An 18,879-nucleotide genomic window follows, 5' to 3' on the forward strand; every position below is an offset into this window, starting at 1 on the left:
TTACACAACCACTGTTTGAACGCAGTCACCTTTTGTGAGCGGGAGGTGCGCGCCCGATCAGTCTCTTTCTACCAGTATCCTCAAACCCAGTTAATGTGTTGCCAAGGTTATTCTGGGATATTAACATTTTGTTCCTGTGTGCTGACAGTTACAATTACCTCCTTGTACTACAATGAAAAAAAAGTAATCTTTTTTTAAAACAATGCCATACCTGAGCATTAGACCCCTAGGCTTTGCAAAAGACCCCGCTGCTGCTGAGAGTGCTAATGACAGAAGTCTGGATATAGCAGTGCAGTTTAAACACCAACATGACATAGTATCACAGGAATAAACATAATCTTGGATAAATCCTTTTGCATCATATGGGGAATTAACCATTTGAATGACTCACAAGTACTTGGTTAAGACTGCACTCATTAAAAAAAAAAAAAAACAATGGTTACTTCAGTCAAGTGCCAGGAAGTACTGGAACCAACACAATTACCACAAACTTGGCCTCTCTCCAGCTAATGTTCAAGAACTGAAGAAAAGTGAAAAATTGTGAATTACCAACGTCAACATTTTACTTTAAACACAAGACTGGATGACTGCAAAATAGCTGCAGAAAGCCCAGCCCACTACCACTCAAGACTTAGACCCCACTGGTCATCTGCTTCTCGTCTTAAGAGTAGCTGCTTCCACTCAGGTATATGAGGGCCTTAAAATCTTCAATCCAAAAAAGGAAGTGAGTGTTGTGACATCACAAAGGCTGGGTATTTTCTGTTAATCTTCATGGGAACATACAATGCTTTTGTTTACACCTCTGGCAACAAAATTACACACGCCACTGAAGATGCCGTTTTTCCACACCACTTTATAGTGTCATAAAAAACACATCTGTTAAATTGGCAAATTGAACGTAAAATGAGTTGTCAGTCTCTGAAGAAAACTGCCCTCCCTGAAGCGTGAGTGAGAGACAGAGAGGCATTTATGTCAGTCGTGAAACAATGGCAACACATTTTACTTTTCTCTTACATAGGATGTCATTTCAGAAGGAAAAGTCAGTCTTTGGAAGCCACTATGGTTTTAGTTATATGGCAATACGGTTTCAAACACCAAAACAAACATCAAATAATTATTATAATACAAATATAATACTTGCATTTTAAGATGTATTCCCCAGTATATGCATTAATTTACATATAATGCATATACTGGGGAATACATCTTAAAATGCAAGTACATACATACACATAGCAGGACCTTATACAAAATACAATACGCAAACACACATGCATTTTTATATGCATATATACACACACACACATATATATAATTATATAAAATATGTGGATGGCTAAGTAACTTCAGTTTTCATCACTTTCAGAGAATGAAACAAGGGAGAATAATGTTGGCCAGCCCTCAATAGACTTCTGTCAGTGCTTCAATGCTTTATGTCTGCTGTGGTATCTGCTCCAAGGTGTGCGTTCTCTTCCAAGAGCAATTCCGCTCTTCCCCCCTGGCTTGGGTTTCGCCTTGTTTAGGTCTGCGGATCGTTGCAGCGGTCAGGTTGGGAGTCTGTTCTGTGTGAGCTGTCAGTACACCGGAACTGGGGAGATCTCCACGGTGGTATGGGCCTAGCATTCGTCAGCAGCACCCGGACAGGTGTTCCGACGTGCCTGCGCGCGCTCGTGCACACACGCGTGCGTGCATGGATGCATGCATGCATATGCGCATGCTTGTCTCTGGAACACCCAAAGGTTAAAGTATAGCTCCTCCTATAGCTCTGCACATGCTGTGGAAGGGACAGATGGGAGGAACAAAAAAAAATAAAAAAAATAAAAAGCTTCGCTCAGATTTTTTTTTTCCCCATAGTCGTGTCTTATTTTATTCATGTTGTTATGCACTATGCACAATTCCTATATATAATCAAATAAATAAAAGATTTACACTACGTGTACTGATGTAGTGTGAATCATGGGGATGGGGAGAAATGTGTCAGTCTATGTAATCAAACTCCTCTGGGACTCCAAAGGCTTTATTGATGCGGCTGTCCTCGAACCCAAACTTCCTCTTGGCCCAGGACTTGATGGCAAACACGTTGTCTGCAAACAGAACACAAGTAGCTCATATGTTTGAGTTTTATTAGTGCGACCCATTCTACCTGTTCATAAGGTGCTGTATCATCTGTTGTATTCATCAAACAACACAAGGAGGCATGGTATGCAATAGGGAATGCACTGGACTCAGGACCCAAGGGTCATTGAGGTTTGTCCCCTAGAGAAATGTATCATTTCCCTTTAAAGCTTAAACGAAGTTTAAACTCAGAGAAAGCATAAGATTTTTAGCTCTGAAATAAAGACATTTTATAACAAGCTATTGAAAGTAATGTAATAGTAGTGTACTCTGATAGTCAATGATCTATGTTTTTATAACCGGAATGGTGCAAGTTTGATTCCCGGGTACTGATCTGTCATAGTATCATCAGGCAAGGCAGTTAACTGGAATTGCATGTTAATAATGGGTAATATTAGGTAATAGTATTACTGTAACCATAACAAGCCATAGTGATGTGTCACTTACAGTAATGACTCAACACCCACAAGACTGACAGTAGGCAATAAGAGGATGAGTTTTGAAAACAAGTACACAAGTGGCTTTCCCATGGAAACTTTCACAATTCAGGCAAAGACAGCAGAATACACAGATACTTTTCATAACGAAGAAAGCGCTCCCTGTTCAGTAAAAACCCCACACAAGACGGCTTTCATGATTCCAAACGAGCTGTCAATAATCCACCTTACCCCAACGGTGCTTTTGAAAACAAGGTACCAGTACGATGCCTGCGGCAGAAATGTTCCGTATCGCAACCTCTGAAATCACTGACCATGAGCTGACAGGATCAGGAGCCCTTGCGTAATATCCATCAGAGTGAAAGACTATTAGTGAGAATATTCTATAGATAGATCCTGTGAGTGAGAATATTCTAAAGACAGATTCCATCTGTGAGAACAATGAAGAGGGGCTAATGACCAGTGTCTCTCCCTTAAGGCTTAATGAAACTACAGTGTAAATACAGTGACCCCCTCCATGTAACAAAACATGCTTCCACGCACATTTTCAGTATGGAAAATGATTAGATAAATGTCTATTATTTGATGCAGAGTTTTTACATGAGTTTGACATGGCATAATATGAAACGACAATATAATTCATTTTGTCTATTCTCTTTCACATTGTAACTAATGACCCTACGTTAAATGCTGCTACTGGAGAGATACTGCAGTAGTTGTGAATAAGGGGATCTAGATCAAAATCGGGACCCTAAGTTTCAGTGCGTGACTGCACCTATGACCTTGGTGCCCACTAAAGCCTTAAAAAAGTAAATAAAAATTCTTACGAAACAGTGCTGCTTACTGCCAAGCACTGCAATTGCAAAAAAGATATTGGTTTTAGATGGCTGTAATTGGCTAAACATCTGAATTATCAACAACTGGATCAAAACCTAAGCATGTGTTTCACTGAGGTAACTGCATAGTGCCTGAACAGTCTGTACTTCAGAAGTAAGAACTAATCCAGATAGGATGTAGTTTGTGGAAAGCTTCCTGTAATTACACTATTATGTACTGACTTTGGTCTAAACAGGGGTGTGTGGGGTCTTGGCTTGGCCAAGAACACCAAGAGACACCAAAGATTAAGCTGTTATCTTCTGTAACAAGACATCTGAAAGTCTTAGACAAACACTGTCCACGACGCACTCCTCTCAACAAACATGACACAGGCTATTCAATGGAAATAATGCTGTGTAATGTACAGCGCTTTATATAATTCTTACTCAAAAGCATTTTCCACTGGGCTGTATTTTATATTAGCAAAGGTGGCTAATATTTCAGGGAAAAGTATGCGTTAACCTATGCATTCATACAACTCTTTCCTATAATCTGTGAAGGGCAATTCCTTCACCACAACACTACATTAGGTGAAATTCGACTGACTGAGGGTATGATTTTCATAGCTCCATGGTGAACACAATTTAGACACCGCAAAGCTCAATTGCCAAATTGTGACAAAAGGTCAATCCTGCACTGGGGCAAGGTGAAGCAGGCGTTTCCGGCATCACATTTGCCTTTATGGATGATCTGAAAGGTTTCATTTTGACTTTGAACTCAGGCTTCACTGCCGAGCCCAACATAGGAGAACATGTTAATGACAGCATGTAACGAGAGCAGGCCTTTAACCTTCAGCTGTATAATTACAGTAATAAGCAGTCTGTTGGAAAGCAAAGATAACTGCAGGGGGGTGTTTTAAGATCCTTCTGTGCCAACAGAATTTTAAAGTAGCTTAGTTTCATTGTTCTTAATGTGAAGGTGCTGGGGAGGTCAGTTTCTTGAAGAGGGTTGGATGCATTGCATGGCCTGATCAATGTAAAATAAGGCTACCCGATATTATGACTCATAGGATAATGTTATAGCTATGAATGGAAATCAATACAATATGAACGCATTAAAGTTAACATCGCATAATACTGTCAATGTTTCCATAACCTCCTAACTGAAATACCCATACCACACAGTGAAAATATGAAAATCTGATATTCCCTATATGTGATCTTTAAATGTTTCAAAGTTCCCAAAAATTGTATGATTCTACTCTCTCCAAGACAGCCTTGTTTCAGAAAAAATCCCACAACCCCAAATTTCTGTGATGGCACACAATGGGTACCTCCAGTAAATGCTTCATAGTGTGCAGTGGCTTATTTCTTAACATGCAGTTATATCTTATTTCACAACTGCCTAGAGAAAGTTTTTTTGTTTCATAACACAAAGGAAAAATCAGATCTTTATGTATTTTTACAAGGGTCCGTTGTGTCCCACACAACTTACCAACACTTTTCCATTACAATATTTATAATATTCCTGGTACAGTACAATGTTACTGCCTAAAACTGTTTTTCATTTTGTAAAGTATTTGCTTAGAAACTCTTACTTGGTTCATTGGCTAAACTGAACATCAAACATGGGAAGACCAATGCATGTATACAGCTAGCACTGCCTGAGTTAGGAACTGTTACCAAGCTACAATATGCTGGACTCACCTGTCCATCTGTTGACGGCTTCCTTTGCAGTTTTATTGGACTTCCCTGGAAAACAGAGGGACGATCGTTAATTCATAATAATGCTGATGTTAACAATAAGTGACAGCACTTTAAAGCATGGGGTATTCAGTGGTGCCAAAAGTGAAGGTTCAAGCAATGCTGATCAGCCCAGATATGAGAAATGGTAAGGAACACAACACACCTACAGCCTGTTTTGCAAGTGGCTCTGGATTTTGGTGTGTGTGGGTTAAAATACTTCAGCGTTGTAATGCTTTGGCCAGGTTGTGATCTGAACTAATTACATCATCAGCTCAAACACTTCAGCCAAGGCATTTCACATTAACATTATAACTGGCATAGAATAAAGCATTTGGACACAATCTCATTACAGCAGCTGCCAATCATTATTTATAAAAGTTGAATGTCACTTCAGCCCATTGTATTGACTTTTTATGATAAGATTACATAGCCTGAAAGTTCTGTTTTATTGCAATGCAGTTAATGAAAGCATAGCTGTCAAGGCTGGAAGTGTGTATTTATTACTGTGTAACTTGACATTAAGTTATACTGAACAAACAGTTATACTGAAACCTTCATGTCATTTATGCCTGGAGAAAAGAATAAGCTTTGGCACACCCAATCAAGGAAAGACGGACATATAGTTAAAGGGAAATGCAGTAAAATTACACCATTTTCTCTGAGTAACAGTGTGGTTGCCTTGTAGCTACACGTTCAGCACATCATAATTCAGCTTTGAAGCACAAACTGACCGGACCGGTTTTCCCTGATCTGACAGAGGTTCCCTTCGGCAAGCACATAGCCGCTTCACTCTAGCCTGTGGTTAAACCAATCCTATTGAAAAACTGACAACTAAATGTGAGACTAATATTATCCTTACACCAGCAAAAGAAAAATGCACGACAATTTACTGATGGCAAGAAAAGGCAATGATACGGAAATCCAGACTAGAATGTCAGAGAACTCTACGCCACATGACCTTTGACATCTTCAGGGTGTCAGGGGCCAACTCACTGCTCTCAGATAACACAAAGCATATTCACAGCGGCTCACAGTGATCAAAGCAGAAGTCTCTAAAAATTCAAAAAATTCCAACTAAACAATGCCCAAATGAAATGGTTTCACATGTATAATTTACTTTTAGCAAATGTATGCATGTTATACAACAGCTTTATGCTATTCCTGGCTAGTACCCAGAGAGAATTCTTGCGTAGTTAAAGAGCAGGCTTATTTAACTGCTCTCTTGCTTTCAATGTGATCTGGGGATGCAGTCTGAGACAAAAGACTTTAAATCAATGAAGGAGGTTAAGGGACTTTTTGAGACCTGATGAGCTGTACATATAGAACAGCAGTTAACATTCAAATATGAGTTTCACAAAATACCGTTATCATGACTACAGTGCGGCTGTTTCAATCTAAATCTTGACCTAAAGACATTCATTTCTTTTTTCCTTGTGCAGAGCAGGAGTTACAGAGCTGGAATTATAGTTCAACTAGTTGAGGATCCAATACCTTTGTAGGGCTGTAACAAAGATTCATCTAGAAGCGGTTTTCGCTCCTAAACTTTCTTCTGCGTGATTCACAATGTGTACAAATGATGACAAAAAATGTATCCACTTCCTCCAAATCATACCAGCCAGGCTTATCATTAAGGACGACACTGCATCCAAACCGTAGTAAAGGGGGCGGGGGGGGAAGCACATGTTCCACGCCTCGTATGCGCTTCTCTAAGTCAGTCCCTCTGGATAAGAGCGTCTGCTTAATGACTGAAAGTAATGTAAATGTAATGTCAGCTGTGCCTGAAACAGCTGAGCAGGCATGACAGCTGGGACAGGCGGGGGTCAAGCAGAACTCCAGGCGGCTCCCCGCACAGGGCTATACCCTTCTGCCCGACGACAAAGGTGTCATCACCCGCGGACGGTAATGAAAGGAGGTGGCGTGCCACGCGGACGCCGAGCTCGGCTCAAGGTCAAGCACTCGCCCGGGCCGGGCGCTTCAAGATGCCTTGCGGCGTACAGACCGTGGACTGCACGGTACGTCTGAAGTGTCGGTGTCGTCTCGCTTTCGCTGAATGTCACAGGCCCCTGTTCACTCAATAAATCTGATTTACAACCGTGCTCAAAAACTACATTTTCAGAAGGTTCAAAATGACGCAGGAGGCGTGAGTAAACAAATACTCTGAGACACATGGTAGAGAAATGCCAAATATAGCTGGCTAGTATTACAGCTTACCATTTCATTCATACAGATGACAGGCTGATGTAGCTGTTCAGGTCAGCTCCCACACAGTTTAAGACTGGTAAACTCAATGTACATAACCTGAATTGCTTTAGACATATTTACTACTATAAAAAGTAGCACTGAATAAATACTATGCATATTTAACTTACTGGTCTAGTTATGTTTAAAATGATTTTGTTGTAGGACACAAAAGACTTTACTGATCTGGCCACCCAGCTAAAGAGTTCTGTTGCTTCATCAAAGCAGTTCCCAATGCTTCTTCAACTAAACAGTGCTGTCCAACATCAATGTATTCACCACAGAATGGGGTTGTGGAGAGGGTCTGCTGTCTGCAGTCCCATTCATCTAGCATGCCTTGCTGTTGTTCTTTCATTCATAATATTTTGAGCGTTATTACGCATTCATCATATTCTTATCATTGCTGGCCTCTCTTTTTGATTTCTTCAATAAACACCCTGTTTGGATTGATCCTAGCTCTTCAGCAGACCTTTTGCCCCAGAAGGGCGAAAATCCCCTCCTTTGACACTGTTATGTTTCTTATCTTTAATCCACTTTTTCCAACCCCATAACAACATCTCTGTTGATTCAGTCCTTTTCACATGCTGTTTTGGCTACTAGCAAACCAGTCTGCTGGATTGCTTGCTAAGCATCATGGGACACTGGTGGAGGATTCAACAGGTCTTTAGAATGTTCAGGTAACGTGACTGAGTTGAAGCCGTTTCTGAAATTATCCTGAGAGCAGGGTTCAGTAACCAGCTGTCAACTACATTTGTATACAGTCTTAAGTTACACTGTTGCACAGCTTTAAGACGGTTGGGATTCTTAGCTTCTGTCTTATCTTTTATCATAACAGTTCTGTTGTCCCAGAACTGAAACACATCTTCAAAGTGCCCATGGAGACAAAACCTATGCAGCACACAGCACATTTTGAGATTGTGTTTTGGTTCAGGAATACTCAATTCAGTACGACACATCAGGAAATGTATAGAAGTAAAATCAACAGGTAAGGTAACTGTAAAGGTACGTGAGAGTTCGTCTTATTATTTTAATATTTTGTCGTGCACTTTCCCTTTTGAAAAAGAATGTTTTTTTTTTTCTTTTTGTCAGAAGTGCATCCTCATTTTCTCCACTGCTTTTTTGCCTCATATTTAACAAAATCTCAAAATGCTTTTGAGGTTTTAACATAAGCCAAGATACATTCCACGTTAAGCAGAGAGGGAAGCTGGTTGTTTCGAGCAGTAACAGAATTTCACGGTGGTTCGTTTCAAATATGCGCTGGGAGCAGTGATTCAGCCTGCTTCTGTGCTGCCGGATTGCCAGAAATGATCTCACAGGAATAGATCATCGCGCAGATATCTTCTCGCAGCGTGGGAGGGCCAAGCATCCTGCTGCTAAATTCAGCACTTCTGCTGAATACCCCTCGACATGCTTCCAGCATGACGGAGAGATGCAGGGCTTTGATGCTTCTGATGGAGGCTCTGCGTGTTGGCTTCTCCGTGCTCCGGCTTGTTCACGTTTGACCGCAGTGATTGACATTGGCTGAAATCTCAGCGATGCTGCCAGGATGTATACCAAGGTTGCAGTGATAAAAAAGGACCCTTTGGAATCTTTATCAATGCTTTTAATCAGTATGGAGGGAGCAGGCTTAGATGTTGTTGCCTAGGCTTGTTGGGTCAAAAAATAAAACCACAGGGAAAATGTCTGTTTGGATGTAGCGAGCAATTATAGATCAGCTTTGAAAGTACAACTCAGTTAGTACGTGGCTGGTAAGCATTTTCCCTGCGGCTCATTTTCAAAATCTTCTTGACTTTTTCCTGAAAATGCACACTGTAACTAAAGACTGTGAGGCTGAAACATGTTGGCTCCTTCTGAGCCAGGTATTCAAATCAAGTTTGCCCCATTTTGTTTTGTTGCTGTTTTCAGCTGCATTTGAGCAATTCACGGCTGTGTACACACAGAGCTATACTCATTTCAATAATTAATCAACCTGATTTTCCAGAAAACAAACCGAGCCCCAAACCTCCATTTCAATATATCTGATCAAGGGTAAATGTAAGGTAAATTATGGCTATTTCCCACCCCACCGAGTACGTCCTAAAGTGCCCTTTACAGGGACGCACAACAGTATCCATCCCCAGCATGCAGTGCGGAGTGAACATGTAACGGTTGTGGCCCAACACTCACGTATCTCCTCCACCACCTCCGGATCACACTCCCTATACTTGTCCAACTCGGCTTTCAGGTGGGCTCTCTGTTCCCTCAGAGACTGGAGCTCCTTCTGTAGCGTGGCCCTCTCCTCCTAAAAGGCAGTGAGTTGCTCAAATTTCTCACTCTTTACAGACAGAAAAGGGTGTTCCCACCTGCAACAATGGCCTGTACCCCTTCATCTGAATGCCCTACGGCGGCCGTGATGCACCAGAACGCCCGTCTGTCACACATCCAATGAGGTGGAGAGGCGGGGGATTATTCAGCCAATTAGACTGGAGAGAAGCAAGACTGCCAGCTTCTTACTAGGCCATCCAGCCCAAGTGAGGACTCATTAAGTGTCTCATTCGACAGCCGGCCCCTCCTATAGCAGTATCCCTGCTGCTACACTGGGGTATTGTTTAAATTAGCTTTGAAACCCTCAAAAATCTGGCTTTCCCCAAGGACCTCTCTGCTTCAGCAGTGTGAGAAACACACATCTCTCTCATATTCTCAGGGCTATGTTTCATCTCCATATTTCCTTCCATCTTAATCCCTTAAGGCATTCATAGTGTTAGCAAACAGTGTAACTGTGTTTTCGTCAACCATTAAAGAAACCCCTTCTGCATTTCCACCTCAAAACTGGTATTGAAATGTCTTTCTAGCCATTCCTCTGAGGAAAAACAGCCCATTTTTAAGATATCTTTGCCTGCAAGGGGTGGTATGGTGTTTTTTTTTTTTTTTTTTTTTAGACAACACAGAATAATAAACCGGGTTTCCATAACTAACAATTTCATGCAACACACGTACTAAATCCAGTGCTAAGATTATCTCTCCTGCTTTGATGGAATAGTAATTCCAAGTCATTACCATAATTACTTGTAAAAGAACTTACGGTGTCTTGACGTCCCTCTCTGGCCTTTTCAACAGCCTGCTGTAGGGCTGCTTTGCGCTGTTTCCCATCAGAATGCTGCAAAGTGGCAAAAAAAAATATTTAACACCCCATGGTCAGGTCTCTGCACAAATTCTCCCAGATTATGGATAATGTTAATGCATCCAATACTGAAATGTTCTTGATCAGCACATTTGCCAAATGACAGTAATGAAATAAAAAGACAAAATATTACAGGAGTAGAAACCATTGATGGGAAATGTATGGAAAACAGTGGTTTGTACAGCAAATTTTGCTTTGATATTGCTGACATATCCGGCACTGATGGTGGATGAAGCACATGGTCAGTAGGCTCTATGGCTCCACCAGCCATCTGAAGAGAGACCTTGTGATTTCTGTTTTGCTACGATAGCTTAAAAAAAAAAAAAATCTGCTTTCCTCAAAGACGGCATTTGGACAGCTTGTCACATTGTGATATTTTCACACCATCACACCATTCTGCGGTTTAAAAGAGAGGCCTTGTGTGTCCAAAGTATGTGCACATTCAACAGCACTTTTCAACTGATCTCACTCATAAAGGCCTTAAACAGATAAGAAATCTGAGCAGTGTGAAGAGTGAACAAACAAGGTTTAATGTACACAGTTAGGCCAAAGCGTTAACATTATCATCGATCTCGAAGAGCTAGTCTAAACCGGGCATGAATCAGCAATGAGTAAATAAACACTAAACAGATGATTCAGCAGATCACCTCTAATTCCAGGAAAATCACTAACTGATAAATGCACTCCCCATGTCATACTACTCTAGCACCATCAGATAAAACTGAAAATACCACGTTACTGTGACATGTATTATGCCCCCATTCAGATTCAATGTGACACTCATTTTAACTGATGCAGAGCGCCAGTCATATCTGGGACTGCTTGGGACAGGGTGAAAGTTCACTCCAGGCATAATATATTCTCCATACCATGGATCAGACTGATGCTGCCTGAATTCATTCATTACTGCCCAAGTAATGAAAAAACGCACCCCTTATGGATGTATTCTCTATCAGTTGTTCTATAAGCCTGTCTAAAACTACGCTTCTTTGGTTTTGCCTCACTCTCTGTCTCATGCCCTTTAGCACTACCAGTCTAGCAAGCTTTTAATCACGTACCCAGGTATTTGATCTTGAGCCAAAGAATGACACTTTGTTTAGATAAGTACAACATATGCCTACCCATTCAATTTGGTAATATACTTCCCAAGAGGCATATTACTATTGTGTTACAGTTCATCAAAGGCTGAGATAATAATTTTAACAAAACTAGCACAGTAGCCAAACTCAGGGGCGTTTCTAGCTATTGAAAAGATCAGGGGCTAAGTAAACTTTGCCTGGGGCTTGTCTTTTTTTTTTTTTTTTTGAAGGGAGATCGGCATCGGTAGGTTGGGGAGGTTATATCCACCTTTATAATAAATAAATATTATCACACCCTCAGACACTGCAAGTCAAGTTCCGCTCTGTTATACGGTCTGTCTGTTGTTTTGCTATTAACACCTCCTTTTTCAGGGCGAAAATATTTGGGGCTAGGCTTACAATATTCGGGGCTATAGATTGGACCTAATGACGCCATTGGCCAAACTCGAAACAAAATATGTGAATTTAAACCCTCAAAACGTGTATTCTCTCTGGCCGACAGAAATGCAGTATGATGAATGACAATTACATCTTTGAATACTTCATGAAATCGATGCATCTGCTGCGTCTACCTCGTAGATACTCGTCTGTCACATTGGGGTTGCTTTGCAGCAAAGTTTTAATAGGGAGCTCACTCTCTTATTCAACTACTTTTCCTCAGGGTGCTTCGGTTAAGATGCCCATGTAGGTTCTGTGTTTTAATACGCGCATTACTTTAAGTGTTTTTGACAGAAGCATAAAGCAGTTGGACATTCATTTATCCTCAACAGGAATAAACCCATATTTGATGTATGTTGGGTAAAACAGTACAGAGACAAGTCACCATTTGCTCATTTTATTTTCTTAACACTACTATGAGGTACTGAACACTCACCATTTGCTTATCCACCTTTTGAAGCAAAATACAGGCGAAGAGCTGTTTGTTTAGAGAGGGACTTAACGTTGGCTAGCTGGCTATCTAAATAGCTGACAAATGCTGCATGTTCTGATCTGCCTTGGGTTGCCAAGACAACCAATGTACCACTGTCGGTGAGGCTTCTTAAACAAACTGAAGTCACTTTAGCCACTAAAATTACCATACAGTTAGCTAACATTAGTTTCTTTGCTAGCTATGTATATGCTTGGAAAAGGGCACTGAGGGACTGATCAACAACTTCCCACAGACCAGGGGTTGAGAAGCACCAATGTAATACACAGACCTGATGGTTTCAGTCATATTTCCAGGAGTTTCAATATGGTGGAGTGGTTAAGAACCTGGATATTTCACCATTGAGTTGCTAGTCTGAATCCCAGGGGGTATCACTGCCGTACATTTGAGCAAGGTAGTTAACCTGATTGACCGCTAGCATGTACATCCAGCTGTACAAACAGATAAAAAGCATTTTAAAAGGTATGCCATATAAGCAAGTGTACATAAAGGCATCTGTTCAGCAAACAGAGATCAGATTTTGCTACTCACATTCCTCTTCACATAACCCCTTCTAACGTGGCTCAGAGACTCATGGGGTAGACAAAACAGCGCAAACCAACATGCAGAAATTCTGATCTGGCTTGTCACAGGATGATTGTGTGAGGATGACCGTCATTTAAACTGCTACAAATGGCTCCCTGAATGAACGTTTTTTTTTTTTTTCTTTCAGCGGAGACAGCTGATAAAATCTGATTTTGAGCCGGCTGTAAACAGAACAGCAAAAGTGGGTCACAGCGGAGGCTCATTAGACAAACGGCTCTTCAGTGCGGTTATCTCGACTTAAAACTGTGTAAATTCGTAGCATGTGCTCATGAAGGAACTCAGTGTAAAGAGATAGAGATTCAGCACCTGACACTGAAGCCTGCTTTTTCTGTGTTCTGAAGGAGAACCAAGGGTATTCAATTTCATCACTCGTCTCATTCTTTTTTAGTATAAGAAATATTACGTTCATCACCTCTTAAAGCAGACGCTTCAGAAAAATGTACATATACAGATATGTATGAGTACTTTGTGTATAAGGCTTTACCTTTACTATAAAAATGCTTGATTTAACAGAAAATTTACACAAACACCATTTTCATTGGCCATGATACAATTCAAAATGCAAAAATTAGATTAAATCAACTGGTATAGCATTTTGAAATCTTGAAACTGCCCTAACAATGGTGGTAATTTACACTCAACTTCAGGTAAAATACGATGGATGCTACTGTTGATAGCCAGCCTGTTCTGTTGAGCATGAACAGATCAGGTCAAATTGCACGGTAACTGCACTATTGCAATGGGTGCACCTGTTATGTACAATGCACTGCATCTCGGGAGCGCTGCGGGTACTTTGTGAATGTGTGAAAGTAGGCAAACAAACAAACAGATTCGGCTTCAGGAGAAATTGTGGACGCCAGCCACTGGCGGTGCGTCAAAATAGCCAAAAAAAAAAAAAAAAAAAAAGAGCGGCTTGGCGATTCTCTACACCACGCAGAGTACCTGTTTCTCCAGCTCGTCCAGTTTGCGCTTCCTGGCGTGAAGGGCCTTGCTGGGGAACGCCCAGTAGTAGTTGGAGGTGCCCACCCTCTCGCAGTCCACCATGTTGTCGTCCACCAGGCTTTGCAGCACCTCCTTCACGGACATGGGCGCTGTGCGGAGGGCAGAAGGGGGCTGTTATTCTGTGCGCGTGCGCGGCGGACACCACCGACGACAGGATTAACACAGCGTGACACAGCAACAGGTATCGAGGGGCCACAACTCTAGTAAACAGACCTCAAGGTGACAAGGTGTGCTTCAGTAAAACTATGCCGATGAAAACATTTTGCCAAGCAACTACCCTTAAGGGGAAGATGTGAATCTGGGAGGAGACACCATCTGCAGTGTGGCAGGTCAGGTGACAGCCGTGAGCCTCGCGCCCCTCAAGCAACGGAGACCAGCGATTCCGGACGCTCGAGACACAGCGGTGGAACTGTTTATTTCCCTCGCTGTCGAGCAGGGAGGAAGCGCAGCCTGAGAGGGGCGACCACAGCGTGCTTATCTCTCCTCCAGCCTGCTCTCTCACAGGACATTTTCAATCCTCTACGCAGCTAGGCGCCGCTAAACACAGCCAGCGCCAAGAACTTCACAACAGCTCCAAAAAAAAAAAAACCGGCATCAACGTGAAAGCGGTGCCTATCAGCACCTTTAAGACCGTTTCTCAGTACTTCAGGGTTCAATGAGTACCCGAGAACGCAGTGCGTGCTCCAATGAAAAATTAATCTCCAAGAACCAGCTTTAAGTTGTCTGTGCAGCTGTGTGGAGATCTCACACTTGACTAATTCAAAACTTTAGGTCATTAGGGAAGGCTATTAGGGAGTCGTGTTGACACGAAAGACCCACAAGCAGAACGGAAATTACACAGAAACACATCTCAGGAATCACAAATGTAAAACATGAACATAGGCGCGAAAACAGGTGTTAACTTACAGTAATTGTTTTGAATAAATTGAATCACAGCTGTTTTTGAAAGAAGTGGATACTTTGTTTCTAAAGAGAGTGTTGAAAGGCTTGAGCCATTGACATCTTACAATACGTGCACAAGCATACAGTACCAATCAAAAGTTTGGACACATCTGATTAATATAATGGTAAACATGCATTCAAAGACATTTTGATCTAAAAGCTCATGCTTAAATGCTTGAAATTTGTTTCTTAGACAAATATAAATAAGGAAGTCCATGTCTATGAAAAAAAATGCATTTTAAAATGTATTTTTGACTACTATTAATAATCTAAAATATAAGATAGCGTTGTTGTGTTTAATACTTGTGGTCATTACATAATTCCATTTGTGTCATTTCATAATTTTGATGTCTTTGTTATTATTCTGAAAGGTGGAATATAGTAAAAATAAACAAAAGCCTTCTGTGAGTAGGTGTGTCTGAACTTTTGGCTGGTACTGTACATGTACTGTATGTGTATCTGTGCACGTATGCATGAACGCGTCAGAGAGAGATGATTCAAATCCAAAGTGACCACAAATCAGCACTCACTGATTCCTTTGGTCTTTGGAGCGATCTTTTCTATGTCCTTTAGTTGAAACACATCTTTCTGTAGGAAACAACAGCAGTGAAAAAAAGTGTCAGAACTTCTGCTACATATTCAAGAACAAATAACCACACATACAATAACTGGTAGGAACATAAGGGGTATGAATATCTAAAAAATAAAAGCCTCATTAAACACTTCTACCACCACCTGACTATATTAGTATTTTATATCTGTATGCACGTACTGTGTGCTTGCATAAAGGAAGAGTTTGACATTATTCATTCATATACTACAAAAAAGATCCTGTCCTTGAAATACATTAGTACAGTAACGGAGATGCTTATTTGGGGTGAGCCCCAGTCATTCTGCTGCACGGCGGTGCTGATGGGAAGGATGACGGAAAACCTCCTGTGGAAAACCTCCCCTTCAAAGTGAAAGTAGGAGTCAGCTGTTCCTAGGGCTGTAATAACGGTGCAGTTCGGGAGCCGCACATCACCCCTGAGCCATATTATTTAGGCTGCCTCACCGTAACACACCCGCAATTACCACCCAACCCCCCTTTCATCCCCCCCATACACACACACAAACACTGCAGCTGGAAGGCATGACAAATTATTCCACCCACAAACTTCAGACGGCTAAACCCACACGGTGCACACTTGCTGTACAACGCCCCCTGCTGGCAGCTTGCTTAATTCATACATGCGCCAAGGTAGGTTATGTAGAAAGTGTCAATACCTTGTACAAACTGTAGGTAAAATGCTAGTGGCCATCCTTTGCATTGGGTAGCCCCGAGTTGGACTAAATGGCTACACACGTGGGCATATGCATAACCACTTAACTCTGCGCTAAACCTAAATGAAATGCAGGCTGTTGTTTAGACCAGGACATTCCTCATTTTTGCTACAACCAAAACACTTATGCTCTTAATCCGCTTGCCATTAAAGTGATTTTCAAGGCAACATAACACTACATGATGTGCACTCTTAAAATACACTGTGCCCTTCAGCATTTTTATCCAGTAATGGTTACTGCTGTTCAATTATTTATTGCGAATCTGCATTCGCACATGCAGTTTCACTCGATTCATTATTAAGATCAGAGCTGGCACCATCAAATGGGGATCTCTTCCATTTCAGCACAGCTGGGAATATATTTTTAGGAATTGCTCCTTACTGAGGTGAGAGTAAATTATGATTCAGTGAAATACAAGACAATTTTACCCATATACCCCACTGTATCATGATCAACCATTCCAGCAAACACACTGAAAAAAACTTGACTTGAGAAACGTTACAGATGCTTAACATGGAAAATGCCTTTTCCATACAATGGAACCTTAACAGATATAATTTTCAGAGCCTCTTTGAAATTAAACTACAATGAGGAAAGCCTGTAGCTTCACAAAGCATGCAAGATATTCTCTAAAAAATGGCTCCTTGTTACAGAACCCAAATGACAACTTATGACAAGGGAGGGGTAAGCAGGCTGTGAAAGAGCCAGGTTCCGCCACATGGAGGAGACAGAACTTACCGTCTCAAAGAATATCTCCATCATTCGAGTGCGCTTCTCCTCCAGACTGAGGCCTTTCTTCTTTGACTGCCAAAAACAATGAGATCCCAAATACAGGTGGCCCCACCACATCAACTCATGTTCACACGCACCAAGTTAGTGTGTGATTTTTATTTAAAAATGTTGATAAAAAACAGTGATTCAATGTGAAGGCGTTTTAGGCTTTTTATGAGTGGGAACTGGACGCTAAAGACGTGAAGTGTGGTGACCTGGACATCATTATATGGTCCCACTGCGTTGTCATCGGAGCATGCACAAAATTGCATTTAATAACCCTAAAAAATACAGCATTCATGTTCATTCATGTTCAAATATTTGACCAAAAAAATAAAAATATCGTGATGACAACATTACAGTTTTATTATGTAATTATTTAGCTATAAAGAAATGGCAGCGTGGTTAAAATCAACACAAGCGCAGTAGAGAACAGTGCAAAGTAAAATACAACCCCAGCGTAGCCACTGAGGTGTAGCTGGTGTTGTAAAACGTGAGTAATCTTTTAGTTGAAATTGTTTAATGGTATAGTTGCTAGAACATGTTTTGGCTTTACATCAATCTGCAATTTAACTAATAATTTCAATGACTGATCGATCATAGAGAACTATTATAACACCGAAAAGGTGTGCACAGCACAGTGATTTTATTAAGCTGACTTTATATATTCGTGAAGCGTAATGACAATCACAACTTAAAGCTGAAAAATACTAAGACAGAAAATCGTCTCAGATAGGAAGTGCTTATATTAATCATTATATGGGACGCACAACTTAGACTTACAGTTTAGTTTACATATGCTTGGTGCACCCCGTATCAAATGTTCCACTGTTTTAAAAGCTGTCAACATTGTTAGCCCTGCGATGTTATCACTGAGTGAATCTGTAGTTAGCAAGCCAGCTACCGAGCTCCCTAAATGTAAACTTTGAAAATCTGTAATGATTTTGCAAGCTATCTGAGCATTATCTTTCACTGTTTTCATACAAAGGCCCGGCTAGCTACAAGCTTAACTAATGAACGTAGTTAGTCTGATTAGCAAGCTAAGCACATTGTCAAGCTAATCGACAAGTAATATCAGCCACGTCTCGGTTAGAATCCTTACCATGGCGTCCTCTTTTCTTTCTTACACGGAGAAAAATTACTATTAATGTCCTGTTGTAGACGGTTATTAACTAACTAACTATTATTGATTACAGGGGTTGGCTAGCTTTGGTTAGCTGTGTTGCTGTGGCGTCCACTCAATTTACCCGCGTCTCTGAATGTGGGCGGTTCCTATGCGAAGACGTTTCAACAATTTACGGCTCTGTTATCTATGAGCCTTAGACGCCCCCTGGCGGTAAGTTAAAGACACTGCCATAAAGCACGCCTACGATGACGTGCTTTTCCTCTGACATGCACTGTTTTTGTATAGGCACATGTAATTGCATAAGGACGTGAAAGCATACAGAAATGGCATCAAAAGTCATGTTGCTGTGCAAATATTGCTAAACCAAGTGTATTTATGTTGTAATTCACTCAAGAAATTGTGAGAAAATGCTTTTTGTTGTTGTAAAAATTAACAATTTACTTCCAGGTAACACAGTGGCATTCTTTGACCCATGCCATAGTATAGGAATCTACTGCAGCTCTGTCAAACTAAAATAATGAAAATTACACATTTGTAATGGCAAGGAGCACTAAGAAAATCTGTTTAAATTAAAAAATTAAACAAGAATAGGAACATAACATTTTTCTCGTC

General features: G+C 41.0%; 1 protein-coding gene across 1 annotated transcript; it reads right to left on the minus strand.

Annotated features, from left to right (window-relative positions):
• Positions 1-1,972: 1,972 nt before the first annotated feature.
• mnd1 (meiotic nuclear divisions 1 homolog (S. cerevisiae)) lies at positions 1,973-18,295 on the minus strand. Its single transcript, XM_036551980.1, has 8 exons — positions 18,244-18,295; positions 17,109-17,174; positions 15,578-15,635; positions 14,046-14,194; positions 10,413-10,487; positions 9,518-9,632; positions 5,075-5,119; positions 1,973-2,084 (listed from the first exon to the last, which is right to left on the minus strand). Exons 1-8 carry the CDS (start codon positions 18,244-18,246, stop codon positions 1,978-1,980), a joined length of 618 nt encoding a protein of 205 aa, XP_036407873.1. The 5' UTR covers positions 18,247-18,295; the 3' UTR covers positions 1,973-1,977.
• Positions 18,296-18,879: the final 584 nt, after the last annotated feature.

Source organism: Megalops cyprinoides, chromosome 18 (genome assembly GCF_013368585.1).
Source record: "Megalops cyprinoides isolate fMegCyp1 chromosome 18, fMegCyp1.pri, whole genome shotgun sequence".
Classification (NCBI taxonomy): domain Eukaryota; kingdom Metazoa; phylum Chordata; class Actinopteri; order Elopiformes; family Megalopidae; genus Megalops; species Megalops cyprinoides.

Excerpts from the sequence above, each read along its gene's own strand:
- mnd1 (XM_036551980.1), bottom strand. Across the intron at positions 14,195-15,577 it reads TCCAAAGACCAAAGGAATCA|CGCCCATGTCCGTGAAGGAG; the intron begins GTGAGTGCTGAT and ends CCCTCCGCACAG. Across the intron at positions 5,120-9,517 it reads GGAGGTGGTGGAGGAGATAC|GGAAGTCCAATAAAACTGCA; the intron begins GTGAGTGTTGGG and ends TCTGTTTTCCAG.